Consider the following 25,136-nt stretch of genomic DNA (forward strand, 5'->3'; position numbering starts at 1 on the left):
AGGCAGAGATCCCAATATGCAGAGCCAGACACAATCCAGGTAAAAATAATATCTTTAATCTTGTAGAACAGGAACCAAGTAACAAACAAATAGCAAAAACTTCTGAGTCCAAACTGAGGTAGAACGGTGCAACTAAGGTAGTAAAACAAAAAGGCACCGTGGAAAAAGGAAACAACTCACTGATGAGCAGACGGCGTCACAGGAGGCAAGGAGCACGTGGAACAGACTTTGAAAGGACACAGCAATCTTAAGGCAACGAGCACAGGCGCAAACAAACTGGTGTATCACAGGCAGCATGCAAACCAGTAGTACAATCCCACGTCCTCCTCCTGCAGCCATGTGGCTTAAGAGCCCTTGATGACCAAGTGGCTGCAGGTGTGCCTCGTGGCGCCGCCCACTCAAGGAGTGAAGGGATCTACAGAGAAGCACACAGGTCAAAAGGTGACAACACCAAAATGAAACAAACCTAACACAAGCGCTAAATAACGTTTTTCTTTGGGGTAACATTTTTTTACTTAGCTAAATATATGACCTTTACTTGATGTTTTTTTGTGTTGATATTCTTCCTCTTTTAAAATAAAAGACACCCCATAAAATGTGTACTGTCCTTGGCTTTGTAAGGGGATGAAATCATTATTTCCAAACCTTAGTCCACATCCTACCTTTGCTGTCTTTGCCCTGGTAGTCGACAGTGAGGTGCAGTAAAGGTAGCAGATTATCATCATCCAGCAGCACCTTGTGAGCTGCTTGCTGAAAGGCCACATTTACATCTGTGAAACAAAAAAGCATGAGCCACTGAAAGCATCTTCCTACCTTGTCTATGACAAAACACGCATTTCAGTATGGAAAGCTCATTTTGAACTAGAGTGCGGCATGTGATGCTGTAATGCCGCAACCGTCTTGTCCATTTCTCTTTCTTCTGCCCCTCAACTTCATTCGTTGTGTGCTGGTGTAATTTGCGGTTTCTCCATTAGATGTCACTGTTGCTACAAACTCCCTTGCTTCTTCTTTGGTGATTGGATTTGGTGACAGCTTACTCCAGGCGCCATTTTGTGAGCAGCACTATAAGTGTTTCCATACGAGAGCACCTTTCTCTGTTACTTATTGTGTAATCCTTGTCAAAACACAATCTGTAAGTGTTTAAATATGTTGTGTATTTACCTTTTATTGCTGTAACTTTATGGTCCTCTCTGTATAAGACGTTTTTTTCTGCTAATGAGAGCTAGCTTGTTTGGATTTATGCTGAGTCATGCACTAGTATTGTAATACATGTTTGCTTGTTTGTACACATGTATTAGCTTGTATGCTAACTTTCATTCGTACATGAATTAATGTATTCTTATTACAAAAATAATAACAGTAATTGTCTTCAGACAAGGAGCCTGCCTCATCATTGCTGGAGCCATTGGAAAAATGTTTAGCTCGCTGCATGTTGAGTTAGAAACACTCGCCCGAGGGCACAAGACTCTTGCAAAATGAATAAAGTATCCTTAAGATGGGGGTGTCTACACTTTTCAACCCAAAGGCTGCATGCAGAAGTACTCTACATTGGCCACAAGGTGTCAGTAATTGTTCGGTGAGACCAGCATTATGCGTGATTGCCAGAGCAGGTGTTGATTGCATGTTTAAGTTATCCCGCAAGAGGCACAATAATAATAACATAATAAGAATAATAATAACGCATGCTACTGTTGGGGCCATAATGCACAACAAACTAAAACTCAACTCTGAATCGCCGACCTCCCTTCCTGTCCTCCACACGTCTGTCCGCCCACCACTAAGACATTTACTATGACACACACAAGCAGGAGTTTTATTTAAGTCTTAAATGGCTTACTCTTATTATGTCTACTATATTGGGTAATGCGAGTGTAAAGCCATTCAAAGCCGCCATTACAATACATTGATGAGAGAGTCCAGAGAAAAACAAGGAACTGCTAACGTGTGAGTCTAATTTATCTTATTTATGTATAATATGTCTAATTTTCTCTGATTATATCTACTAATATTGGGTAATACAGATGTGAAGGTGACTATAGGGGTGTTAGTTCATGTCTAGAGGGCTCTAATAATGTTAAAAACTGTATCGTAAACAGATTTTCTATGTCATAACTACAAAATGATTGAATTTTTAAAATTTTAATCCTAGCAAAAATTCACTTATCGTGGTCGGGTCTGGAACCAATGAACCGCGATAAACGAGAAAACACTGTATGCTCTCGTTCACCCTTACATAGCGCCAAGTAAGGAAAAAGAAAGCGAGATTTACCATGCTCTGTGACAGCCGTCGGCGGGGTCTTCAGCATGTGCTGCGCCAGGTCGATAAAAACCTGGTAGAGCTCGCCACGACCCAGCAAGTAGAAGTCCTTGATGATCTGGCGGAAAGTCGACGCAGAAGATATACCGTCACTCAGGCCGATCTGGTATCTGAAAGGAACTGTGAGAGTACCTTGAGCTGCTCAAGAAGATCCGACTCTTCCACCATCAGCGTCCAAAGATGCTGAAATTGAAATGTAAACATGGAACATGCTGGATTGTTTTAAGAGTTTATTAGATGTAAGACATACATGACAATACTAAGCTAGCTTACCTCTGCCACGGTGCTTCTGATGCGATCGATTACATTCTCAAAATCCGCCAGGCTGAAGAGAGACTGTTGTTTGAGTCTGTGCAACTCAGCGGCAAACGCGTCCTCCTGGTGCTTCAGTATGGAGCCTAAAAGAATCATCAAAATGCTTTTAGTCACACCAAGAAACGGGATTGTTCTTCTAAATCGTTTCTGTGAGATACAGTACCAGCTCGAGATGGGCTGTGGTTGTGGTTTTCAAACATCTGGACAGACTCTCCAACAAAGAGGATCTTCTCTGCCACTCGTATGGGAATGTAAGAAGGCAGCATCTCTGCTCGCAGGGAGAACTGCTGGAGAGATGGAGCCAACATGTTCTCCTCCTCTATCAGCCTCTGCAACGCCACAAACAGAATGACCAAGACGAACAAGAACAAGAAGAAAAATTCAGACATGTGCGTCTCACCAGGTCCTGTAGTTCTCTCAGCTGTTTGCCACTTAGGCCTCCCAGGCCAAGATCCTCTTCCTCTTCCTCCTGGTTTGAAGCCGGTCCGCCTGCACTGGGACCCTGTTTCACGAAAAACTCCTCGTTTTGGTCCAGCAGTAATCCATGCAACATCCAGGCTGCAAGTTGTTTGTACATCACACCGTGGCACACTGCAAGGATCCTGAAGCATGTTGCAAAACATACACAGAAGTCAATGTTAAATATATCCTGTGAGGGGGATTCAACACCATTTTTCTGTTTTTTTCCCCATTTATTCCTCTACTTCTTATTCCGCCTATCGCGGTTTTTCAAAATTAATATATGATCCGTGGTTTAGCATATTTCAGCAAATTTCATGTATTCTTAGCCTAAATTAAGCATTTTCAAGCATAAAAATGGCTGAATGAACTACGATACAAATGCAGGCATTTGGTGTCAGTGAGGTGTCACTAGTGACACGCACCGGACTTGATTGCCGGAACAACAGGCTTTTATTGCAGGTTGGATTTATCTCACAACAGTCACAATAATAATAACATAATAATAATAATCTTTTTTTCCCCCCCTGTCCTGTCCAGCCTTTAAGGCAGATAGAATTGTAGATCTAAATGCCCTCAAGTGCTCAACAGGTTTACTCTGTCAGGGAGAAGTGTGATACGGTTACGTGGATGTATAGCATGCGTGTATCGGTATAAGCCTACCGCCTACAAGTTACCATAGCAACACAAATCTCTCTCCCAAGTCTATTTGATCCAACAGTTTTTGCTCAAGCTTACAAATGTGGTGTATTTGTTACAAAGCTTTCATCAGATCCAGGTTGATATGCAAAGCTGAAATGTGGATCTCATGTCTCATATTCATCTTTGGATGTCAACCCCAAATGTCCATAGCAAACGTGAAGGAATGGGCCACGCTGTCCCTTTGCTTTTGGAGGAGTGTGTGCAGGCAGGAACATGACACACACTACACAACAGTGTGAAAACAAGTAGCAAAACTGTACGACTTACTTCTCTAAAGCCATGCGAACAGGAGGAAGCCCCCCACAGCTGTGCTTGTACACGGTTTCCAGGATTTGACAGCCATGGATCTAAAGATGCAGACACAGTACAGTGTATTGGACAGACGCACACAAAAAAATGTTGTTTGTCATGTGACCTGAACTTGTCAGCAAAACTCCACCTACCTTCTGTGATTTAATAGTCTCTACCACCACCATGACCGAGGGAAAAAGCAACTGAAACTTAATTGAGACAAAGATTGAGCAGAACAGTAATGAGAAAGTTCACTATACTGTACAGGCGGTCCTCGTGGTTACGAAGCCATATAATACTATCGATCTTCTACCGCTTATCCGATGTGGGGTCGCGGGGCAGCAGCCTAAGCCTAGTCTCAATTTGCCCTGGGTCTTCCCCGAGGCCTCCTACCGGTCAAATGTGCCCTGAACACCTCAGGCGTCCGGGAGGCATCGTAACCAGATGCCCAAGCCACCTCATCTGGCTCATCTCAATGCGGAGGAGCAGCGGTTCTACTTTGAGTTTCTCCCTGATGACGGTGCTTCTCACCTTTTCTCTAAGGGAGGGCCCAGCCACCCTACGGAGGAAACTCATTTCAGCCGCTTGTACCCGCAATCTTATCCTTTCGGTCACTACCCAAAGCTCATGACCATAAATAATACTGTACAAAAAAAAAAAACAGATCTAGTTACGAGCGTGTGCATTATTACACTGTTTAGTGAACTTGTTTCCCTTCGTCATGTTTTATGAGGCAGACTCGTCTGATGGCAATGCGTCCAAGAAAAGAAAAGTAAAAATCAAAAGTGAAGCCTCTCCCTACTTGGGATAAAACTAAAGAGTTGTTCTCTCTTTTCTATTACTGTTTTATGTCATTCTTGTATTTACTGCATTTTATACAGTATGTCCTTTGTGTGTTCTGTGCACAGTAATCTAGCTATCTTGCCATCATAGGAACGGAAAGTGTTGTCATCTCTCAACCTGAGGGTTGTCGAAGTATCCTTGGGCAAGTTTGGGCCGAGCTACTGTGTCAAAGTGCTTTGAGTACAGCAACTTGAAGGTGGGAAAGGCGCTACAGAAATCCTTGCTATTTATGTATGACGAGGACCTCCTGTCTAGTATTTAGACGTGTCTATACAGTAGTGTTAAAAATAATTTAACCCCAACTGCAGTCAAGTGTTTTAGCAAGTTTAACATTTATTTTTTATCCTGTTTCTAATCATATCAAAGAATGACTTGTAAAACAATATTTTTGTAATAAATACTTTGTTTATATCCAAAAATTCACACAGTGAAGCACAATAAGCTGCACTCCCTGAAGGTCTTGAGGTTCTTTGTCAGCGTAGCCAGCTCGTCACTCTTGTTCAGTAGTGAATTCACGTTTCCTATGATCATAGAAGGTACCGAAAGCTTGAATCTCCACTTGCTTGCTAGCCGCTTGGCTTTGATCTTAGCTCCGGCTCTCCAGCCTCAATATGGACTCGACGTGGACAAGTCCATATCCATAGCATAGAATACAGTACTTAAAACAGAAGAAAAGTAGGAGAAAACACAGAGCTGCTTGAAAGGCAGCCACTCATGGCGGCGCCGGAAAAAAACAAAAAATCCTTTCTGTGATTAGCACCTCCATAGTCACATACATCCTAAGTACTAAGTACTAAGTACTACTGACAACACAACTGAACACAAAATGCAGTTAAAAAAAAAAAAAAAAACATTTTATGATTAAGAGAGAAAAACAAAAATCCAAACCTACATGGCCCTGTGTGAAAAAGTGATTGCCCCTTGCAGCTCTTTGGATGTTGTTGTGCTGTCTTTTGTGACCTCTTGCATGGGTCGTCACTGTGCTCTTGGTGTAATTTTGGCTGGGCGCCACTCCTGGTAAGGTTCAACACTGTTCCATGTTGTCGCCATTTGTGGATAATGGCTCTCGCTGTGGTTCGCTGGAGTCCCAAAGCTTTGGAAGTGTCTTTATAACCATTTCCAGACTGATAGATGTCAATTAATCTGTAAGTTACTGTAAGTTATGTTTTAATGGGGGGTGGGCAATCACGGGCCATGTAGGTTTGGATTTTTTTTCTCCCTTAATAATAAAAACTTTAATTTAAAAACTGCATTTTGTGCTCAGTTGTGTTTTCATTGACTAATATTTAAATCTGTTTGATGATCTGAAACATTTAAGTGTGACAAACATGGCAATCTTAGCCCATTCCTCATGGGCAAAGGCTTCCAGTTCATTGACATTCTTGGGTTTGTGTGCTGCAACCGCCAGTCCTTCCAGAGATTTTCTATTGGACAATCGGACAATTGCGATGGCCACTCCAGAACCTTCCAGTCCTTCGTCTGCAGCCTAGCTTTGGTAGATTTGGAGGTATGCTTGGGATCATTGCCCTGTTGGAAGGTCCAACGTCTCGCAAGCTTCAGCTTTGTCACTGGCTGCATGACATTTACACCCAAGATCTCCTGGTAGTTAAATGAATTCATGGTACCTTGCACACACTGGAGAGTCCCTGTACCTGAACTAGAAAAACAGCTCCAGAGCATGACTGACCCCCACCATGCTTCACAATTGTTGATCCATAAGCCCAAATAGTTCCAATTTTGTCTCGTCGCTCAAGAGGACAGTATCCCCAAACCTTTGTGGTTTGTCCATGTGGTTTTTGGCATACTGGAGTTGACTCTTCTTGTGCTTTGGAGTCAGCAGCGGGGTGCACCTGGAAATTCTGGCACAGAGGCCTTCACCTCGCAGTGTGCGCCTTATAGTCTGGGTCGAAACCTGAATATTGAGTACTCTGACAAGTCCTATCGCAGTTTCTCAGCTGTAACCCAGGGATTTTTCTCCACCTTTCGCTTCAGGTACCAGACAACAGTCGCCGACAGCATCCTCTTTCTGCCTTGTCCAGGCAGTGTTTCCACTGTGCCTTTAGCTTTAAAATTGTGAATGATGCTTCGAATCGTGTCTCTCAAAATGTTTAATGTCTTTGCTATGTTTTTATATCCATATCCTTGCTTATGAAGAGAGTTGTCTCCTCTCTTGACTTCTTTGACCATCCCCTGGACTTCATCATGTTAAAAAGACACCATTGACGCTTTTGAAGGGGCTGATCATCGCAGTCGTTTTAATCTGCTGGATTGTTACTCGTTATGGTTTGTTCACATCTACGGGTGTCTTCAGCACCTGATTGAAACCCGTGTTCTTAAGGGTGGTCATCTTTAAGGGGTTGAATAATTTTGTCAGTGAGGAAATCACAAAAAGGAGATTTGTCAGTGTATGAGAAAAAGTATTGTTGGAATTTTAGTTGCATTTAACTAGTCCTTGGAAGATTTCCTTTTAAACACAGTTTTTAAAAAAAGGTTGAATTTCCTAAAACCCTTTACCGCAATGGGGGTTGAATCATTTTGAACACAACTGTACAACATTTTTCAACATCATCTACATATGGGTATTAAACATTTACCTGATCAAGCTTATAGTTCACGTGGGATATTGTCAAGTGGGGATCGCCAAGGAACTGAAATATAAAGACAGAAGTTAAACTGCTTCTACTTTGTGTGTGTGTGTGTGAATGTGTGTGTCTTTTGTACATCCTGTTCAAGGTCCAGCAGGGCCTGTCTGTAAGGCTGCAGCATGGAGTCCAGTCCTGTGCAGAACGCACGCAAGTAAATTCCATGAAGTCCCATCTGGCTGGCCTGATTTGTGTTATGTTCCTACGAAGAAAGAATGGATGTGACTTCTCATCGCCAAATCATATTACCGTATTTTATTGTTGTGCAGCATGACATTTACAGTACATAGGCTGTTCCCCGACACTCACTGAACATCAGAGCAAAAAGTGATTACCTCCAGGAAATGCCAGCTATTTTCATAGGAACTTCAGTCCAGTATGCGGTATTTGGAAATATGATGTCCACAAAATCTGAGACTAAATTATGTGAAAACAACGAGTGGCCGGAAATTTAAATTTTAAACCACGAAAATAACATACAGTGGATTCAGTGTTCACAGTCCTGTAATATTTTGTATTATTTCCTCTGAAAATAAGCCTAAAACACATCTCATTCACCGTAAGTCAATAATAATTTCTATTACATGATAATTCAGGTAAAATGTACAGCATACATGTACCACAGTTGAAAAAGCCCACAATTTTGACATGTTTACAGTATGTCTTTATGCTTCACTGATAATGTTTTTTCCTCAAGCTTTAAGATTTCGCACTTTGTTCAGCGTTCCTTGAACGCACCATAGCTGTGTGCTGTGATTGGCTACAATGTGACTCCGATTCCATCTGTTCATGGATCATCTAATATTATTTATTAATGGTGTGTAACTCTACATTTTATACTTTAAATGCATTTAATAAGTGTGTGAGGCATATTTAGGGCTTAAACCTGGATTGTGCATTTAGCTTGTTAGCTTCCGTCACGAGTGAATATTGGCAATCTGAAGGGAAGAGGGGAGGATTCTGAAGCTGAATCTAATCTAATAATTACGACAGTAACTTTTATAGCAAATGTTGATCGGAGATCATTAATGTCAAGCTAGCAGGAGGGTTTGGAGGGAGTGGCGTTTGGATGGTGTCACTGGTGGGGATGGAACGCAACTCCCGCGTTAAATGTACGTGCAAATAAAAAGGAAACACATGTCAACATGTTCTTTTTATGCCTGGCCAAAGTCACAAGTAAATGTGCAAGCAGTGGCTAGTTTCGGTTTTGGTTGCGTGGACTACGGCTAATGTCGACGTCAGTCAGCCACCCTTTTGTACAAATAAAGTAAAAAAGGTTTGGAAAAAAACCCCACATTCAGTTAACGTTGTTTGTTCATGACGTACATTGATCACATTGAGTGAAACTTACTTGTTGATGCACATGGCCGCTGTGTTGCTCTATGAACTCGGTAAAGCGTATGTAGTCTGAGCCCAGCTTACAGAGTCGATTGAGAACACTGGTCTCACTGGGATGGAGGAATGGCAGGTCCTGGGACACCTGAAAGTAAGATGAAAGTTGTATGACAAAAATAAAACACAGCGTACAACATGTTAAATGCGCCGGTCTAAAATGTTCTTTTCATAGGCATACTACAATGTGATATAGAATGATAGGGATGGAAATACTACTTCATCAAAATTTATTTTGACCTGTCTAATTAAAGCAGACTTTTTCCATCAAATCATGCTCTTTCAGGATGGGGCATGCTGAAAAAGCAAATAATTTGGGGGCCATTTTGATATTTTTTTGTAAACCAGCTAAAATAAACCCAGAAGTTATATAGTGTATAGTTAAATCAAAAAATGCTTGCATGTCAGCTTTGTGTTATAGGTTACAAAGCGTACTATTATTATTCGTGTTGATAGAATTAACATTTCAATTTGTTGTCATTATTTTACAGGTTTTTCAATTTTCTGGTTTAATTGTATTTTTCTAACATGCCAAGGGCTAATAAAAACAAGCTAAAACAATTATGTTTTCTGTGCTCTATTAAATATTCATATACTGTAATTCTTTTCAGAGCAGGCTACCGTCATTGCCTTTTGTCAAATCACCCTTTAATACAGAACTGGAGGCGAATTAGATGAAAAATATTTACCTAATTCATCAAGACGCGTCAACACACGAACATAGAAACGTACTAACGACGAGTATACACATAATGTCGCTGTAATATCAATGCACATCACTGCGCTGCGTCCCACTTTACCTGCAAGCCTGTTCTTTTGTTGCATGTGAAAATAGCCCCCGGGTATCCACTCAAAGCCAGCAACAACTCGTGAATCATCTTAATTGAGGCGATTTAATTTATGAAAGATAACGCAAAGGCGGCAGCAGCGCTGTCTAGAGACTTATCAAAACAAACTGCCGCCTCAGCTGTCGCAGTTTAATGACGTCACTGGCCCAAAGCATGGCGGGACGAAGAAGGCGTTTTAGTGTAGCAAGTTATCAAGTTTGTACCAAAATATTCGCTTTTTTATTTCTGATATATTATACGTAGGACATATATACATTAACCAACTATTATATGTTTATCAGTTGCCTGTCACAGCGTTGGTGGGAATTGTATTTTTTTGTGTGAAAACGGAACTCGTCACTTTACGTCATCATTCGGTCATGCAGTAGCTGGTAGCAACACCTCGCAACGGAGAGAGCTTGGTAATTCGATACAATAAGTTGAAATAAACGGAAACACGTTGTGGTTGTTTAATGTGGATATAGTTATTTTTGTATTTCGACCGCTAACATTGTATTTGTAATATTTATACACGCGGCTTGTCATACACAGGTCGTTATAATGGTGTATCGTTACCTGTTAAAGTGAAATTGTGAAGTAGCCACTAGCAAGCCCAGTTAGCCTTTTAAAGCCGAGTTAGTAACAATGGTAAAGCAAACTGTTGATAAATGTTAAAGTAACCTACTATTCGGGCAGTTATTCCATGGACGCTGTTACCGTATTGACACATTTGCGCTTTGTTTTATTACAGGAATGGCGGCGGTGAGGAGAGAGAATGACATAGAAGAGTATCTGGGCCAGAACCCGCATGTTGCCCAGTGGATCAACACTTTCAGGGGTTATTGTGAGAGCAGCAAACAGTGGCGTGCTCGGAGGGAGTTCATCCTGAGAAACATGGAGGCGTACCCTGCAGTGAAACCAGGCGTCTCCAACACCAGTGTGGACAGGCTGCTGTCCTTGTCCATGGTCTGGGCCAACCATGTGTTCCTGGGCTGCAGGTAGAACACTTTAGGTCAGAATGGGAAAAAAAAACAGAACGAAAACTAACTCTTACCTCCTCTTCTCAAAGCTATCCACAGGCTGTCATGGACAAGATCAAAGGGATGGGTGAAGAAATAGTTGTTCGAGATCCTCCAGTTCATAAAACAAGAAGTGAAATCATGGCCAAAGGAAAGTGGAGCGCTCCATCAGGTAAAACAAACTTAACCCTTTAAACGGCATTGCTGAATTTAACAAGCCATTTCTGCAATTATGGTGCCTCATGTAGTTAATACTTCACACCATGAGATGACGGACGTCTGTAACTTCAACCGAGCAACGTTTGTGGGTGTTTCAGTGCAAAGTTGATAGACTTTGAAGCCCCTTGTGCATGCGGCAGCAAGTATCACATGTGGATCAGACATTTTGACGAGCCTGTTGATGAGCCGGTATCGTGGAGACAGGGATCTTTGGGTCATACTTTATGATTTTTCTAATTTACAGTATGCCTTTATCTCCAACCATTTTCAATCTGCAACCATTTGAAATAGTAACCTCAAAACTGAAAAAAACTGGCGCGGAAAGGGTTAAGTTGGTGTGTTGTGGCTGAACTGAGTGATAAAGGCCCAGCTAGGAGTGCATTGGTCTGTTGTGAAAGGTGATGTGTTCTTTATTATCCCCATGAACAACAGAACATGAAGTTATTGACTTACGGGTGTTGCTTTCATTTGTGTAGCGGTAGCTGTGCGTGTGTGCACCTTTTATATTTAAATATATTTATTTAAAGATAATGTACCCGACATCGTACATCTAATATGTCACTATATTGATGAACATATGCGTTATAATGCGCAAGCTAGTCAGTGGTGGTATGTGTGTATTTAGCGGATGCCAGCTCACTGAGCTGAACGGTTAGTGAGTAAGTAAACCTCACTCTCGATGCCGTAAGAGCCGTGGCCAGTGTTTTTGGGGCCTGGGATCTTAGCCTATTGGCTCGTGTGCTAATTTTGTGGCTAGGGAGCACAAAATTAAATAAAAAAAAAAAGGTGGCACTAAATTTAAGAAATCCTTAAATAAGTGACGCCAAATCTTTAAAACAAAATGTATCAGAAAATATTTTTTTTATAAAAAGGGTTGCGCAAAATCTAAATAAAGAAAGGCAGTGCAAAATTGAAAAAAAAAGGTATCAGAATTATTTTTTTAAATGTTAGTGCAAAATGTAAAAACAAAAAAAGGTAGTGCAAATCTAAAAACAAAAAAGGGGGGAAATAAAAAAAAAAAACAAGATAGCGTATGTCACTCTGCGATGCGAAGCGGAAACAGACTCGGTTCAGCACATGTGCGACACCTATGTCACTTCCTCCTTTTGCAAATTTTTACAACAGCGCTTTTTTTTTTGTATGAACATAAATGATCAATAACCATACTTCATATATGTAATGTATTGTGGGGGCGGGGGGGTTATTTTATTTGTGACTCTTATTAAAAGACTTGTCTAGGATGCAGATGTTTCTATCGTCTTTATTTACCAAGACTGACAGCATGCTAAAGAGGATTTATAATTTATCCACTTGCACCTTGGATATGATAGAAGAATTGTGTTGTAATTTCTCCAATTTTTATAATGTTTTTTGGGGTTTGGGGGTGACGTATATTGCACATGCATAGTACAAATCGAGTTATCTGACGTTAACAATCTGTACCTGCCGGAAAATAGATAGATGGTTGACATAGATTACACATGCTAACTACAAATAGCTTTGCCTAACACGTAACGGCCGGAAATAGGCAGAGCGGATGAAGACGTGTTCTGCACATGCATAGGACTGATCACGTTTCCTGCATGGATTGCGTAGTGACAGCGCAACATGTAAAACCAAAAAAAAAGGTAGCAAAAAAAGGTATGGAAAAATCTAAATACAAACAAAGGTAGCACAAAATACCCTCCCCAAAAAAGGTAGTACAAATCTAAACACAAACACAAAAAAAGGTATCTGAAAATCAGAAAAGAAGTAGATAGCGCAAAATCTAAAAAAATACACATCTGCACAAAAAAATTGTACAATCAAAGGTAGCACAAAATTTATCTGTGGCGGTCCAAATTTATTTGTGGTGGCTCACAACAAATTATATAAATGTATGGGAAACACAAGCATGTTTTTCTTTATTATTAATTAGAACTTTAGTTTTATAAGTGAATAAGCTGCCCTATTTTTGGAGAGAAAAAGCTCAAATGGTGTTTTGCCAAGAAAAATTTAAAAAATTTATATTTTTGACAAAAAAAAACGCAGCTATGCAGGGTCGCGAAAACAGAATTAAGAAGTTAAGATGTTTTTCTTATTGAAAATAACGGAAACAGAAGTAATCTGCCCCAGGATCTTGGTACTATTTAGCATTATTTGGAACATTTTTAAGTCATATAAGTGCAAAGATACTTTAACCATTAATTTTAGAGAAACATAGAATCAATAAATCACTCCTTTTGTTAATGACAAATGAACATTATCCACCCATCCATTTTCGTTCACTTACTCGGGTTGCAGGGCCATCAGGATGGGTAAAACAGAGCACCACCAAATAAAAAAAAAAAAAAGTGCGGGGTCCAAATGTAATTACGGCAGGCCGCCCAAATAAATGTATGTGTGTAAATGTATAAATACATGGGAAACACTGCACAAAAGAAGGAAACGTAGGTGATGTAAGGGTTCTTTGTAGCTTGTCTTTGACTAGCGATGTACCTTTTTCATATTTTCTATCCCTGCAGAATGTCAGTGTAAAGACCATGACTCATTCTGTTAACACACCCACACCTGTTTCCTCATTAAATGTTGTTTCTCTGTGTGCTTGACTCTGTCCTTTCTGTCGTTACATCATGTGAAGGCGGCACTGACGACAGCTGCGCAAAAAGGGGCAGATACGGCCCTAATGAGCCCGACGGTCGACCCGCCGGGAGAGCGTCCACACGGCCCACGAGTCAGAAAACGGGGCCTCTTCCGCAGGCTCCAGCAGAGCACCAGCCTTTCTTTAACCGCCTCTACAAGGCAGTGGCCTGGAAGTTGGTGTCAGCGGGGGGGTTCGGTCCCAACTTGGACCACTTTGAAATACTTCGAAGCTGCGTGGAGTCGTGCAAGCAGACGCTGAGCTGCGTCTTTGTGCCGCTGAAGGACATCACCGGCCTGCCCGCGGGTCGCACACAGAAGGAAGGCCACGTGTGCGAAATTCGCTGCCAATCCGTCTACATGGGCACGGGCTACGGGCGGGACGAGGCCGCTGCCCGTTCCATGGCTTCTAAAGAGGCCCTCAAAGTGTTTCAAGGAAGAAAAGTGACGGTAAAGATTGCTAGACGGAGGTATAAAGGGAAGGATGTGGAGGATTTATTGCTGTTGGATGAGCAGCCTCGGAATCAGGGCTTTCCCCCCGCACTCACATACCCTTTCCAGGAGGAGCACGCTGGGGAGAGTTGCTTCTAGACTGGACAAACTAGTCATGTTGGACCTGCTTGTTAGCATCTACTGAATACAACACTGAAGAAAGACGCAGCGGTTTGGGAATCACACCCTTGTACATCTCTCAAATAGAATAGAATATGATTTGGAGGGGAAACATGATTGCCTCATGTCAGGTGCAGCATTCCCCCACAACGCACGCCAGTACATACAGTAGGCTACATGATCACATTTCATAACTTTGTTTTAAGTTGTGTGCACCTTTTTTTTTTTTTCTTTCCATTCCCAGAGGATTCTCCAATATTGTTGAGCCCGAGTTAAGATTTGCTCTCCTCAAGTTACCAGGGAAACAAAGACTGCTTGCTTTGATGAATTCATTCTGTTAAAAGGTTGTGCTGCACCTGGATTCTGTTAACCAAGCCATTGAAAGGGTTGTTATCAGCTCACGGTTGATATGCATGTTCATCATCCTGTAAAAATCCCAGGTGTTTTCTTTATTTAATCAATATTTGATTTATTTTATGTAAAAAAAAAAACCCCATCAGGCCAGGGCAGTCAAATATTGAAATTGTCAAGCTTATATTAAGTGCGTTGCCCTGGTAACAGTCCAAACTCAACATTTGCCTTCTTTTCATAGAACAGCAAGAATCATCACTCCTTGGGCAAGTTACCTTGAAACATGACTAAAATGAATATGAGTAATACTTTCTGTGGAGTCATTGTTGCTCTGCATTGATGTTTCAACTGGCATAGCATACATGCAACCTTTTTTTCTACGCGGTATAGTGCTGTCGTTATAATACCACAAAGAGTTTGTGTCATGGACAGCTTTGATTAGAAGTCATGGGTGACGTTCACCCATCACTTTTTTTTTGGGACTAACCTGAGTTTCCGTTTGAGCCATTTAAGCAAGATTTGTTGAGCATTTTGGAAGGTAAATTGCTGCAGTGTCTGGGTTGAAGTTGAACAGGGTTATATGAAAAACATAAATATTCTCACTGTTCTTTGTGACTGTAAGTTTACAGCAGTGGTTTCTATGTTTTCCTTTTTGAATAAACAAATCAAACTTCAGTATGATTTGTATACATAATATACAGTAATCCCTCATTTTATAACGCTTAAATGGTTCAAGACTCAACCATGATAAGTGTAGTAGGATTCCTTATTCGAATTTCTTGTAGTTTGAGCATAGAAAACCTGTTTGACCTTCTAAATGCGTTTTATAACATAAGAGCCCTCTCGACATGAAATAACACCCCATAGTCACATTTACACTCGTATTACTGAATATAGTATAAGAGAAAGTAAGCTGTTTAAGACATAAGACCCGTGCTTGTGTGTGTTGCTGTAAATGTGTTCCAGTTAGGGGTGCTCCGATAGATCGGCCACCGACCAGTATCGGCCCATTTCCATGAAAAAGAACGGTATCCGTATATGCCGATACTTGCTTTATACTGCAGATCAGCGCCGCCTCCATTGCAGCGTCTAGCGCAGGGGTCACCAACGCGGTGCCCGCGGGCACCAGGTAGCCCCCCACGACCACATGAGGTGCCCGCAAGTCTGCTTTTCATTCAGGTTTTCAGTTAATAATGAAAGAACAGTAGAAAGAAATGCATTCTGAAATACAAAATGTGAGTTGTGGACACCAGCATTTTGTTAATGTTCTGATAAAACAAGCATTTTCGGTTTGTTTGGGTTTAAAATAAACTCTGAAAATAAATGTTACAAAAATTAGTAGCTCTTGGCCATTTTCATTTTGTAAAAGTAGCTCTCACAAGGAAAAACGTTGGTGACCCTTGGTCTAGCCTGTAGCGACCGTCTCCAGCCCACTTTCCCTCCACAATACAAGTATGACTGCCGTGTGGGACTTACCTGTCATTGTGAGAGTGATATACTGGAAGTTTTGCACCCCGCAAAAAGTGAAAAATGTCTCGCCGGGGTGGTGCATTAAAAAAAGCTTTAGTTTGGGGTGGCACTTTGTAGGGTGTGGTGAGTTATTAAGGCTCGCAGTGTGATCATCAGTCGGGCGGCGGCTAATGTAGCAACCGTGTGTGTGTGTGGCAGTTGGAAGTTTAAGGCGGATAGCCCGATAAGTGTTTGCATTCTTCGTACTGCCCGGGGTCCTGCTGGAGCGCATCCAAATTCTCCTTACAGAAGACGCCTGATCCTCCAAGTTTCACCATTGATTTTGAAAAGGTACGTCAAATACCGTATGTTTTTATCGAAATTTTATGGTTCCCCTTTCATATCATATAGCCCAGGGGTCACCAGGGAGTCCGCCACGACCACAAGAGACGCCTGCAAGCCTGCTTTTCATTCAGGTTGTCAGTTACTAATCTGAGAACACGAGAAAGAAAGAAAGAAAGAAAAGCATTCTGAAATACAAAATGTGAGTTGTGGATACTGTACCAGCATTTTGTAATTGTTCTGGTAAAACCAGCATGTTCGGTTTGTTTGGGTTGAAATAAGCTGTGAAAATTAAAAAATGGCCATTTTCATTTTGTAAATGTAGCTCTCAAAAGAAAAGACGTTGGTGACCCCTGATACAGACAATAGTACATTCCAAAATGTACACTTAATCTATGCGATCGGTATCGTCCGATTTCACTCATGAATGATCGGTATCGGCAGCATAATACCCTGATCGGAACATCCCTAGTTCCAGTGCTAGTGGAGCTGAGTGGGGGGCGGACAGGAAGTGACGTCGGGGGTTCAGAGTAGAGTTTTAGCTTGGCGGGGCCGCAACAGTAGTCTGTGTTAGGAATTATTGTGCCTGTTGTGAGATCATTCAAACCTGCAATAAACGCCTGTTCCGGAGGTCAAGTCTGGTGCTTGTGTGTCTTACTGACACCGAGGGCTTACTGTAAGTTTGTAAATAACATACAATTATCTAAAAAAATTAAAAAAGAAAATACACAGTACGCACAGTAGATCCCTGCACATTCACAATTCAGCATTCACGACAGCAAAAATTCACAGATTTTTTTCCACCAAAAATAGGCGTTTTTTTCTGCAAAAACCACATATCATTCATGTAAAATGTACAGTACATTATACACATACCACCGTTAAAATACCTCCCACTTTTTACATGTTTATGTCTTTATGTTTGACTGATAATGCTTTTTCATCAAGCGCTGAGATTTCTCACTTTGTTCAGCGGTTCTTGAATGCACCATACTCGCATGCTTGGACACCAAATGTTGATCCAAAATTGAATGAGACTGTAATTAATCAATTCAAGAGTAAAAAGTAGACAGGAACATTGTGCAGTGATATAGAAGTACAGGATATATGATAAACAATGCCTAAGTTCAAAAATAGAAAGAATATAGGAAAAATAGTCAGTAAAGGAGTAAAACTGATGGATAAAGAAGGGAACATAGGTCATAGGACAAAAATAATGGATTTAGTCCCCTATTTTACCACCGGGTGGCAGCCTTGTTTGCAAAGCGATAATAGTCTGATAATAGAGTGGACTGATACTCTTTGCATTGAATCCTGGACTGCTTTACACTTTACACTTCTTCATCAACATTTAATGAAGCATCAGTTTTAATGACATGCTCTGAATTAACTTGCTAATTCAATGTTAACGATGTTTTGCTTGGCCCATTTGTATTTTTTTTTTTTACTAACACATTGATCACACATTGATTGGTCAGCTGATATTATCTAACGTTCAGGACATTTATTTGGGGCCTTAATAATTTATTTGAATCTTTGCACAGGTTGGAATGAGTGTTTGATAGAGATGTGCGAGTCATGAAGGAGTTGTTCAAAACTCACGAGTTCAGGACTCACGGGTACTTGTCTCCATTAACTCGTTCATTTATCTCACCCATGCTACCGCTAGCTAAATAAAACTAAAGGGAAACAGGTAGCACATATCTCACAGGCTGAACCAAACTGATTCACTCGTTCAGCCCGCAAGTTTCTCGGACTCATGGGTGCTTGAGGAAGACAAGAGTTTCACCGACTTACTCGACTAAGGCTCACAGGAGCAACTTCTTGCTCATGTGCGAGTTCCTGCGTAGCAACTTGAGTGAATCGAGTACCTGATTCACTTCTCTGAGTGACTGAAGAAGTCGAGTCATTCAGTCAGCTGTCTAGCTGTTGATTCAAGGAGAAGTTGAAGAATGTGGAGGTAGTTATTCATTATTTCATCCACTTTGTGCAGTGCATAAAAGCCCCACATACTGTACTAATATACAATAATCCCTCATTTATCGCAGTTAATATGACCGTGATAGGTGATTTTCCGTGATTTTTATAAATTGAATATTTTCAACCTGTTTACAACCTTCTAAATATAGTTTTTAACATTATTAGAGCCCTATGGACTTTAAGTAACACCCCTTTAGTCACCTTTACACGCCTATGACCCTATATAGTAGACATAATAAGAGAAAATAAGTCATTTAAGAGATAAATAAGACTCGTCGCTTGTGTGTGTCTGTTCCTTAAGTGGCGCGCGCAGACAGAAAGTGACATCAGGGATTCAGAGTGGCGTTTTAGCTAGGAGTAGGTTTCTGTAGCAACAGTAGCCCGGGATTATTAGGGATTTTGAATAGCGATAATTGCGCCTGACCTGCATTAAAAGGCTGTTGTTCCGGCGATCAAGTCTGGTGCTTGTGTGTCTCACCCAACATTACAGTAACATTACTGACATCTAGCGACCAGTGGAGAATACTACATATCATCACAATGTCTTTGAACGTGACTTCTGTTTGTATTTTAGCTCTTTTAGTCATGTTTATGCTAGAAAATGCTTAATTTAGGCAAAAAAAAACCTCCATAAAATTTCCTTCAATATACATATTTTATGACAAATAACAGGTGACATTCAACCACATAACAGCATGATTTATTCATTGATATATTTTTGAAAGTGTGGACTTTGAACTGGGAAGTGACGAGGGGCGACTGCACATGCAAAACAACACTATTTTAGACTCATTTATAACCCACAAAGCATGCTGGGGAACTTCCTGTTGGGCTTCCCAGCATGCCTTGCGGGTTATAGAAGTATGTACAGTATATTAGTGTGAATGCATCTATGCCGATGTCTGCGTAGTCCAAGTGGTGCAGCTACATTGTGTGTTCCCCAGTGTCAAAAACAAGACATTTTTATGGGTGTCTCAGTTACTCACTGCTTTTCGCCACAGATTGAGAACACAATCCTTTGGAAGCGACCATGACGCTCCACCTTTCAAGTAACTTGATATTTCCCAACAACAGAGAAAAGGTGACATAAAAAGACATACCTTTTCCTTTTTTCAGACATAAACAAAGCTTAGTTGGAGCTTCTCAGCGTGTGTTAGTGTTAATTTCTTGTAAATCAACATCAGTGCCCCTGGAATTCCAGTTACCGTGACAGATTGAGACATTTCGACTAAACAACGTCCCCGCGGGAAGCAATATCTGTTTGCGACTCGGTCATTTGTTTCCTCTTCTTTTTCTCCGTCCAGCTCACCCTCGATTATCATTTGACTTCATCCGTCATTCTTTACCGGATCTGTCAAATGATTGCACGCAAATGAGCAGCGCTGGCCTGGCATTTCGGACTCAAGGCAGTTCCTGAGGGGATTCGAGACAAATCATCCCCATCTGGACTAAGTGTGGCTGCACATGACAAAGATGAATGGGACGCTGGTCAGGCAGAACCCAATTAGCATGGCTGTTTATCCGGTGGTAATGAAAACGTAGCACCAGATTGATGGGATTTGGTCTAAAATACATCATGTGTCGTTTTGCTTTGTTTGAGCTGGCAGCTGCAACAGCTGTTCTCTGCCATTCAAGGGGCTGACAATAGGATTGGGCGATACTGCAAATTTTGGTATCGATCTGATACCAAACAAATGCAGTGCCAGTATTCCCGAAACCGATGCTTTTTATTGTGACGTCCCGATACAACATCGAGTATCGGCAAATAGAGATAATAATCCGATCGGATATCAGCACAAGCTTTCATTACTTATTTTGTTGTGTGTAAAGTTGATCAAGTGATATAACTCAAAGAGAGAAGAAGATTAGTCAGCCACAGTAGGTATGATAAAAACGTACTTTGTCACGTTTTGCGGATGTTTTGGACACCATTGATTGTTTGGGTGGGCCGGTGGTTTGTTTTTCTTGTAAGGATGCACGATGGGGTTGAGCTTCCCTGGTTCTGTGCCACTGCAGGGGGCAAAGGGGGCTCGCTCCTTCCCTGTTAGGGCAGTTGTGATCACGTGGGATCAGCATGCTGGATCCAGCGTTGCTGGGGAGAAGTGCTGAAGCTTGTACCGGAGTGGTGACAGTGGAAATTTTAGACGGAGGCCAATGTAATGCACTTTTTTTTTTTTTTAGTTGATATCGAACCTAAATCCCGTATCAATAGCAGATCGGGACAACTTTTTACTTGAAAATATTCAAGATTTTCCGCCTATAATCTTCGTCCTGTGTTTTATTCTGATTATAATGATGATCAAATTAAAGAAAAAATCATATTTTTCAAGCTGAAAGTGTTACGTTTGACGCAAGTCTGACACCCCAGATGCAGAGGCGAGAGGCAGGTGAGTAGAACACAGTCTTCGTTGGTTCCACTGGCGACGAAAGGCGATGGTGGCAAAAGCTTACACCATGAAAAACACAAAAAGCCAGGCTGAAGCCTGTGGCTACTGGACGCACCAAAAAATGACTAAAGGCAAACGTAAGAAGCTAGAGAGATGCAGCATACGTTTGCACAGGGAACTTTGAGGAATAATCCGGCATCTCCCAGCTGTCAGCAATCAGCATAAGTAGGTTGGTCAATAATCCACATCAGGTGCGCCTAGTGGCTCCGCCTACAGCCAGGAATGTAGGATCTGGCAAGACAGAACAACCAGGAGAAGGCAGGGAAACAAAACAAAGGAGCGGAATCGTGACAAGAAAGTATTGGTATCAGCAATACTGGCCCCCGTATTTGTTTGGTATTACATTGATACAAAAATTTGGAGTACGGTAAACCCCCGCTTTTTGTGAGAGTTATAGGATGGCGAAAAACACAGAGTAACTGGTATGTCTATTTCTGACATATCCACTCCAAGCTCTCCCCAAGAAAAAAATAAAGACGAGAAAAAAAAACGACGGCTAGTTCACTTCAAAGAGCCGGCTCTAAGAGCCATTTCGTTCACAAACGACGCATTCTTCCTCTGGAAGAAGTTCTTTGGCAGGCGGGCATTGTGAACTTGAGCGTTGTCCCGTTGTATAAGACAGTCATTACCACACAGACGAGGACTTTCAGTCATGAGGGATGCCCCCTGCATCATCTTCACATAGCCAGCTGCCGTTTGACACCCCTGCACAACCGGAAGCGCCAGGGTTCCACTGAATGAAAAACCAGCAACAGTGGAAAAACAGAACAAAAAGGCATATTGTAACCAGAAAACGCCTATTTTCATAAAGCAAAATAAATAACTTTGAGCTAAAATCTGTTCATGAGAAATTGTTTATTATAAGACAACAGTGATGTGTTTTGCTAGTGTTAAGCACTGTTAGGCTTCTTTACCCACTGACTGCATCCTGTAACCTCACATTCTGTTCCTGACTGCTACTTTAATAGCAGGTTCTGCCATACATTATTTCAAATGTGGCATCCTAGCAACCTCATTCCAATGAATGTCTTTTTCCAGATGTCTGTGAAATATTCATGCAAAGAACATACGAATTTAGTTGACAGCTTAAAAGAACATGTTTTTTTGGTCCCATGTGGAAGTTCCCAAATGGAATCCAAACAACCACCCCCCCCTGCTCCCCCCCCCCAAAAAAACAAACATTTTGTACTTGTCTCCTCTACATTATTGATGAGTGCCGCCAGGTAGCAGAGAGGACTGTTGGGTAACAAGCAAAACTCTCAAAGTCAACTCAGTACTTTAAACAATCCTTTGCAGCCAGGAAAGACATTGTACTTTACTATGATAAGATGCATTGTATGCAGTTATTGTTACTATTATATTATAATCCTTGTTAACTGGGCTCTAGGCAATTCTTTGTAAATGCAATTGAAGAAGTATCAAGACCCTTCCTCTTGTAAAAACCATTGTGGCTAAATAGTAAGATACATATTGAACGGGGAAGACGTGCTGTCCTCACAACACGTGACTATATGCTGCTTGACAGCCAGCGAACTAATAAAGAAAACTCAAAGTACTCTAAACGCTAGGCTTACTTTTCTGAAGCCTTCTTTGACGTCCAGCAACTGCGTGCAGGAACTGCAGCATACTGTACAAAAAATGCAATTACTATCTATAATTGTCAATTAGGCATGCTAAACACAAGTAGTTAGCCAAAACAGGTTATACATTACTAACAGCTAACAGCGCACCATCGACTTTACAAACGTATTTAAAGCAGAGCTGTCAATTGATTAAAATATCTGCTAACGATTAATCACATTTTCTACACACTTAACTCATAATTAATCGCCATTAATCGCCGATCGAAATACATTTTTATCTATAATAAGTAGGGTTGTAAATCTCTTTGTGGTAAACGATTCGATAAGCAACTACAACAATAACTACGCCAAATTTTTGTTGTATTGTATTATTGTAAAGGGATATCCATTTTGGAAATATGGGCCGTTATTTTATTCAAAAGATAATATTCACATAGAAATCCCACAGTTTTTGCATGTTTAATGCGAGAAGCGTTTTGTCCCACTTTGTTGGACGGTCCTTGAATGCACCATCTAACTTTGTCCCACCCACTACAGATAGACTACTATACTGTATTTTCCACCTTTTTCACCTCATATTTGGTACTGAATGCTGATAGTATGTGAGAATGCATATAAGATTTGATGGCCTTGTAAATACATAGTAAATAAGATAAATTAGAATGCTAGATAAATGCTAGAATGCTATAATCCCGCTGACTAGCTAGTGCACTGCTAATGCTATTTACATCCATTCTCCTTTTGAGCCATGGTCAGATTGGCACAAGCCCCCAAATAGCCGTCCTCGGCTATGCCTGCCAGTAAGTAGCAGCTGGTAACTAAAATTTTAGCTGGCAGTTCAAAGCAAAAATAAATACCGGCAGTGCTCCTCTAACTTCTCGCTTCTCTCTGGCAGGCGACGCACTCCGTGACAACTCAAATCACAGCGACAGTAGATACGAATATATTTGGTCTTGTTGCAGGAGCCATCTGCCGGGGCTTTTAAGATAAATTTACCATTCAAAATACCCTTTTCTTTGTCCATTTCTGCTCAATATTTGCTCCCGCTTGTGGCTCCACAGTCACCGTTGCGTTTCTTCAAACTGTGGTGTGGGCTGAGGGTCAAACAGGACGTGTGCATGTTAAAAGTGCCATTAAATGAAACGGTAACACTTTACAATAAGGTACACAAAATTACAGTAGCTAATGAGGAACGAACCTACCTAACCCTAACCACTACTCATTAGTTCCTCATTAGTTCTTCATTAGTTCCTCAGTAACTACCGGTACTCTAAATTTATGTGCCTTAGTTCCACAGTAACTACTCTACACGTTAGTTCCTCATTAATTCTTCATTAGTTCCTCAGTAACTAGTCTAAATGTATGTGCCTTAGTCATTAGTTCCTCTTTAGTTCTTCATTAGTTCCTCAGTAACTACCGGTACTCTGAATTTATGTGCCTTAGTTCCTCAGTAACTACTCTACACTTTAGTTCCTCATTAATTCTTCATTAGTTCCTCAGTAACTAGTCTAAATGTATGTGCCTTAGTCATTAGTTCCTCTTTAGTTCTTCATTAGTTCCTCAGTAATTACCGGTACTCTAAATTTATGTGCCTTAGTTCCTCAGTAACTACTCTACACTTTAGTTCCTCATTAATTCTTCATTAGTTCCTCAGTAACTAGTCTAAATGTATGTGCCTTAGTCATTAGTTCCTCATTAGTTCTTCATTAGTTCCTCAGTAATTACCGGCACTCTAAATTTATGTGCCTTAGTTCCTCAGTAACTACTCTACACTTTAGTTTCTCATTAATTCTTCATTAGTTCCTTAGTAACTAGTCTAAATGTATGTGATTTAGTCATTAGTTCCTCATTAGTTCTTCATTAGTTCCTCAGTAATTACCGGTACTCTAAATTTATGTGCCTTAGTTCCTCAGTAACTACTCTACACTTTAGTTCCTCATTAATTCTTCATTAGTTCCTCAGTAACTAGTCTAAATATATGTGCCTCAGTCATTAGTTCCTCATTAGTTCTTCATTAGTTCCTCAATAACTACTATATTTTTGTGGACCTTACTGTAAAGTGTGACCAATGAAACTCCCGTTAACTTTGACAGCCCTAATGTAATAATTCAGGAACATCTGTGATCGGTATTTTAAGTGCTTTCTACACGTGCTCACAAAGACGTACGTTTCCAAAGGCTCTAACGTTTTAGAGCAAAAACACTGCTTATGAGCTTTTCAATACTTCCTTTCTTGGTGGCCAGCTTGTGCTGCCGAAAAACGTCCAAGATTGTCTAATGTCAAGAGGAGCACTCACTCTTGCTGTCACTGAAACGATTCTTTTTGAAGACGATGTCGTCAAATTTTTAACCATAGCTTGTTACAATTTATTACCATACATTTTTAACGTATTTATTTACCAACTGAACTGATTTACGCATTTTAAACCAACCCAGAAATCACATGAAAACACTGTCTTTCACCCAAAGACAAGACAAGACACGCCATGTTATTTCTTAGTGTCTGTTCATTGTGTTAATTTTGGGGATTTTTGTACTTTAATTGCAATGTTTCTATGCAAAAAGCACATTTTTGTTACCAACATGTTCTTCCTCTCCAGATTCCCTTACGTCTCATGTGGGGCGGAGCAACAAGGCGCACCCGCTTTGCGATTACTGGTGTTCTTAATTAGGCAGAGCGGCTGTGGCAGGAAGACACCAGATGGATCCTCTCTGCTTCTTCCTGCTC

The 25,136-nt window shown here is 40.9% G+C and overlaps 2 protein-coding genes across 4 annotated transcripts in view; one reads left to right on the top strand and one right to left on the bottom strand.

Moving 5' to 3' along the window:
• The window catches only part of tubgcp4 (tubulin, gamma complex associated protein 4), a 22,874-nt gene extending 13,035 nt beyond the window's left edge, over window positions 1–9,839 (bottom strand). Inside the window, exons 1-12 of the mRNA XM_054771835.1 lie at window positions 9,762–9,839; window positions 8,921–9,049; window positions 7,649–7,771; window positions 7,522–7,575; window positions 4,237–4,293; window positions 4,061–4,140; window positions 3,033–3,234; window positions 2,796–2,961; window positions 2,591–2,715; window positions 2,450–2,500; window positions 2,270–2,375; window positions 663–770 (exon numbers count right to left, since the gene is read on the bottom strand). Coding sequence (XP_054627810.1) covers window positions 663–770; window positions 2,270–2,375; window positions 2,450–2,500; window positions 2,591–2,715; window positions 2,796–2,961; window positions 3,033–3,234; window positions 4,061–4,140; window positions 4,237–4,293; window positions 7,522–7,575; window positions 7,649–7,771; window positions 8,921–9,049; window positions 9,762–9,839 — 1,279 coding nt within the window. The remainder of the gene's footprint in view (window positions 1–662; window positions 771–2,269; window positions 2,376–2,449; window positions 2,501–2,590; window positions 2,716–2,795; window positions 2,962–3,032; window positions 3,235–4,060; window positions 4,141–4,236; window positions 4,294–7,521; window positions 7,576–7,648; window positions 7,772–8,920; window positions 9,050–9,761) is intronic.
• Window positions 1–15,283, top strand: part of cdkn2aip (CDKN2A interacting protein) — a 21,145-nt gene extending 5,862 nt beyond the window's left edge. Inside the window, exons 1-4 of one of the 3 annotated variants that reach the window (XM_054771852.1) lie at window positions 9,965–10,210; window positions 10,540–10,786; window positions 10,858–10,979; window positions 13,647–15,283. In XM_054771852.1, coding sequence (XP_054627827.1) covers window positions 10,542–10,786; window positions 10,858–10,979; window positions 13,647–14,236 — 957 coding nt within the window. In that variant the 5' untranslated portion in view covers window positions 9,965–10,210; window positions 10,540–10,541 and the 3' untranslated portion in view covers window positions 14,237–15,283. Of the gene's footprint in view, window positions 1–9,964; window positions 10,211–10,237; window positions 10,437–10,539; window positions 10,787–10,857; window positions 10,980–13,646 lie in introns of those variants that run through there. The other 2 variants (XM_054771853.1, XM_054771854.1) reach the window with 2 other exon arrangements.
• Window positions 15,284–25,136: the final 9,853 nt, after the last annotated feature.

Source organism: Dunckerocampus dactyliophorus, chromosome 3 (genome assembly GCF_027744805.1).
Source record: "Dunckerocampus dactyliophorus isolate RoL2022-P2 chromosome 3, RoL_Ddac_1.1, whole genome shotgun sequence".
Lineage (NCBI taxonomy): Eukaryota > Metazoa > Chordata > Actinopteri > Syngnathiformes > Syngnathidae > Dunckerocampus > Dunckerocampus dactyliophorus.